The sequence below is a fragment of the Phoxinus phoxinus genome (genome assembly GCF_949152265.1).
Source record: "Phoxinus phoxinus genome assembly, chromosome: 4".
NCBI lineage: Eukaryota > Metazoa > Chordata > Actinopteri > Cypriniformes > Leuciscidae > Phoxinus > Phoxinus phoxinus.
In genome coordinates this window covers 38015933-38019408 of record NC_136879.1, presented here as the reverse complement: position 1 = coordinate 38019408, position 3476 = coordinate 38015933, and the positions used below count along the sequence as shown (strand labels likewise).

At 37.9% G+C, this 3476-nt stretch overlaps 1 protein-coding gene across 1 annotated transcript in view; it reads left to right on the top strand.

Annotated features, from left to right (window-relative positions):
* The window catches only part of prss59 (serine protease 59, putative), a 20929-nt gene extending 19746 nt beyond the window's left edge, over positions 1 to 1183 (top strand). The window contains exons 7-9 of the mRNA XM_079609576.1: positions 351 to 441; positions 537 to 736; positions 817 to 1183. Coding sequence (XP_079465702.1) covers positions 351 to 441; positions 537 to 736; positions 817 to 926 — 401 coding nt within the window. The 3' untranslated portion in view covers positions 927 to 1183. The remainder of the gene's footprint in view (positions 1 to 350; positions 442 to 536; positions 737 to 816) is intronic.
* The last annotated feature ends 2293 nt before the right edge of the window (positions 1184 to 3476 follow it).

Genomic DNA, 3476 nt, shown 5'->3' with positions numbered 1-3476 from the left:
TTAGTTATTTATTTGTTATTTTTCAGTTTTATTTTATTTGTTTGTTTTGTATTTATTTTATTAATTTAGTTATTTCTGTTTTATTTTTTGTTTATTTATTTTATTAATTGTTTTTTGTTATATTTCCGTTTTATTTTGTTTGTTTTTTATTTATTTTATTTATTTAGTTATTTCCGTTTTATTTCAGTTGTTTTTTATTTTAGATTTTTATTTCTTGTTTATCATTTATTTTTATTTAATTTAGATTTTTTTGGGGATGAAATATCACCCAGCCATTAGAAGACATCTTGCAATTACTCAATGTTGTATTAAATCATAAAAATGACGCTGAATTTAATGTGTGTGTTTAGGACGGCAGTGGGTGTATCAGACCTGCACTGAATTTGGATTTTATCAGAGCACCGATTCACCGAACCAGCCCTTCACTGGCTTTCCCCTACCGTGAGTGTGTGTAGCTGTTGTCTTGACATTTGTGCGTTTGCACTTTGCAATAGCATTAAGTGTTTAAACGCATCAAACGGTCTTGTGTTGTGAAGGTATTTCCTGCAGCAGTGCGCTGATATATATAATCTGGGCGCCTCGTTAGATGATGCCGTTCAGCAGACCAATGAGGAATACGGAGGATATGACATCACAAGCTCTCGCATCGTCTTCCCCAACGGTTCGATCGACCCCTGGCACGCTCTCGGAGTGACCCAGGACATCGCAAGTGACCTTCCGGCCGTCTTCATCAAAGGTCTGTCCCATCTCCTAAATGTAAATTCATCTCTTTTTCCTGCTGAATCTCACCGGTGCCGTTCTCTCTCTCTCTCTTAGGAACGGCTCATTGTGCAAACATGTACCCGCCCCGAGCAGAAGACCTTCCTCAGTTGGGTCTGGCACGGGACCGCATCTTCATCCTGCTCCAAAAGTGGCTGGCCGAGTGATTGACAGCAACAGCAGCCAATCAGATGCTCAGACGCGTGTGTAATGGCCAATCAGGTGCTTCTGCTGACTAATGGTACTGAGGAATTACTTGCTTTAGAAATCCGTTTTGGCACTGTTTTTATAACGATCAGTTTTATAACCAATCAGTTTAGTTTGCAATATGTTTATGAAAGTATGACTGAATGTAATTTTTCTTGATGTAAATCACTTGTATATTTTGCAGATGTTTCTCAATAAAGGAAGTTTTGTGATGTCGAAAACATGACTTTGTGATTGATTTCATGATGAGTTGCAGATTGTTTTGGTGCGATTTTGCTAGAAAATTACTTCCTTGATGACTGCGACGACTGTGATTAAAAAAGTGCACATGGAAAGAGTGTTTTCTTTCCTTTAAAAGAGGAATGGAAGCTTGTTTCTGCCACAGAATAAAAAAGAAAAATGGTATAACATTTTTTAAATGGTAGTTTTGACTTTTTATCTCACAATTCTGGGGGTTTTTTTCTCAGAATTGCGAGATGTAAACTCGTAATTACAAGTTATAAGTCAGAATTGTGAGATATAAACTCGCAACTGTGAGGAAAAAGTCCGTTTTAAAAATTACTTTATTTTTTTATTCAGTGGCGGAAACGAGCTTCCTAGTAATTGGCACTAAATACTATGGAAGTGAATTAATCTCATAATTCTGATTTTTTCCCCCACACAATTTCCAGTTTATATCTCGTAATTCTGACTTTACAACTCGCAACTTCGAGTTTATATCGAGTTATAAACTTAGAATTGCGAGATGTGATTTTAAAAGCGAGATCAACACTGTTTTAGCAAAAACATACCGTGAAGAAGGTAACGTTACGTTACCATATAAAAAATGTGTTCTAGGTACTCATACTCCAATGCATTAGTATTTATTTATTGTATGATATTACCATAATAACATGTCCAAAACACCTGGTAACATAAACCATACGCATTTACCATGTTATTTAGATACTGTCATCATGGTACAGTGTGTCTGAAAGTTAATGAGCGCGTGTAAAACATTGTATCATTAAACTATGGTACCTTTCCGTTAGTCACTTCCGTTTGGTAAACCAGTTGCACAACAGTTGTGTAGCTACTGAATGATGCTGATGTGTTGTTTTGTGAAAGCATATAATTATACGCCGCACTAATTATCCTATTCTTCCGCGTTGATGTAATTTCCTGTTTACATCGAGGAGAGTTTTAATCAAAGTTTCGCTGAAGGGCTTTTTGTGTCTCTTTCGAATTCTACAACAGCGACTGTTTGACTCATGAATATTAATTACGCAACGGAACTGTAAAAAAGGCTATAGTTTGCTGTCAATCTAACCTCTCTCTAAAATCTCTCCCTCTGTATTCCGAGGCACATGCACACACTGCACCTTGTCTGAGCCAATCAGCGTCCAGAAACCTTGACCACGTGATCTCCCCCCGCCCTCACAGAGACAGTATGACAGTGTAGCGGGACGCGGAGACTGACGCTGAAGTTACAGCAGTATAAACTGTTTATATCGCTTTTCGGACAAAGTGTTGTGCGTGAATGCAAAAGTAAGTTTGCAATCCTTAATTATACACTCTGAGGACTGCATTCGCTCTTGGAAACAAGTTATTATGCCCGTGATGTGACGATATACCATAGATGTGTGTGTGTATTTCCCATCGTGTATTCATGCTTGTAACTCTACCTCGTTAACTTAAGTTACACTTGTTTTATTATTACATGTTAAGTTACTGTTCGAAGCGAAGTTTGTGGTATTTTCTGCTATATTTAATGGGAGAATTGTTGTAAACAATTTGCTATGCACATGCGCTGTCTTAACCCAGACAGAGCGGCGCTATACAAGCTTCGCAGCCTTACAAGGTGTCAGATTACAGCTGTGCGCTGTATATAATATATAAGTTTCAGCCTACCTTACCTTTGTTTTCAGTTATCTCTAATAATGTGCATGTTTAATTATTAATGTGATTTTATCGTGCTACATTATTGCTTATGTTTAATTGTTGTAACTTTCATTATTGTTATTATTATGTATATTCATGTTTATGTTACTGTTTATTTTATAGAAAATCACAACACAACTACAAACATAACCACGGTCTGTTGAGTGGTGACAATAAATGGGTTATTCCCTGAAAGCAAGTGCATCTTCGTTCTCGTCTCTAATAGGACAGTCTTTGGTGGGTCAGCACCCTGAACTGGCAACTTGTATATTATAAGTGCTATCAAAACAAAAGCATTTTTTCATGGTCCTTCGAGCCGGATCCTGGACTTACCAAAGAGATAGAAGATGTCACAATATGAAGAGGATGAGTCAACTGTGCGAGTCAGAAGGAAGATTGTCCTTCCCGCACGTTACGACGAGTATGATCTCACTGGCTTCACCCTCCCTAGACCAGTTTCAGAACCCATGTCACCACTCACTCATTCAACCAGACTGGTAGAGGAAGGCGCAACTGGCTTTACTCCACTGCTACCATGTTATGAAGCTGACAGTCCGCTACAGTGGTCCGATGAGGAGAGTGAATCTGCA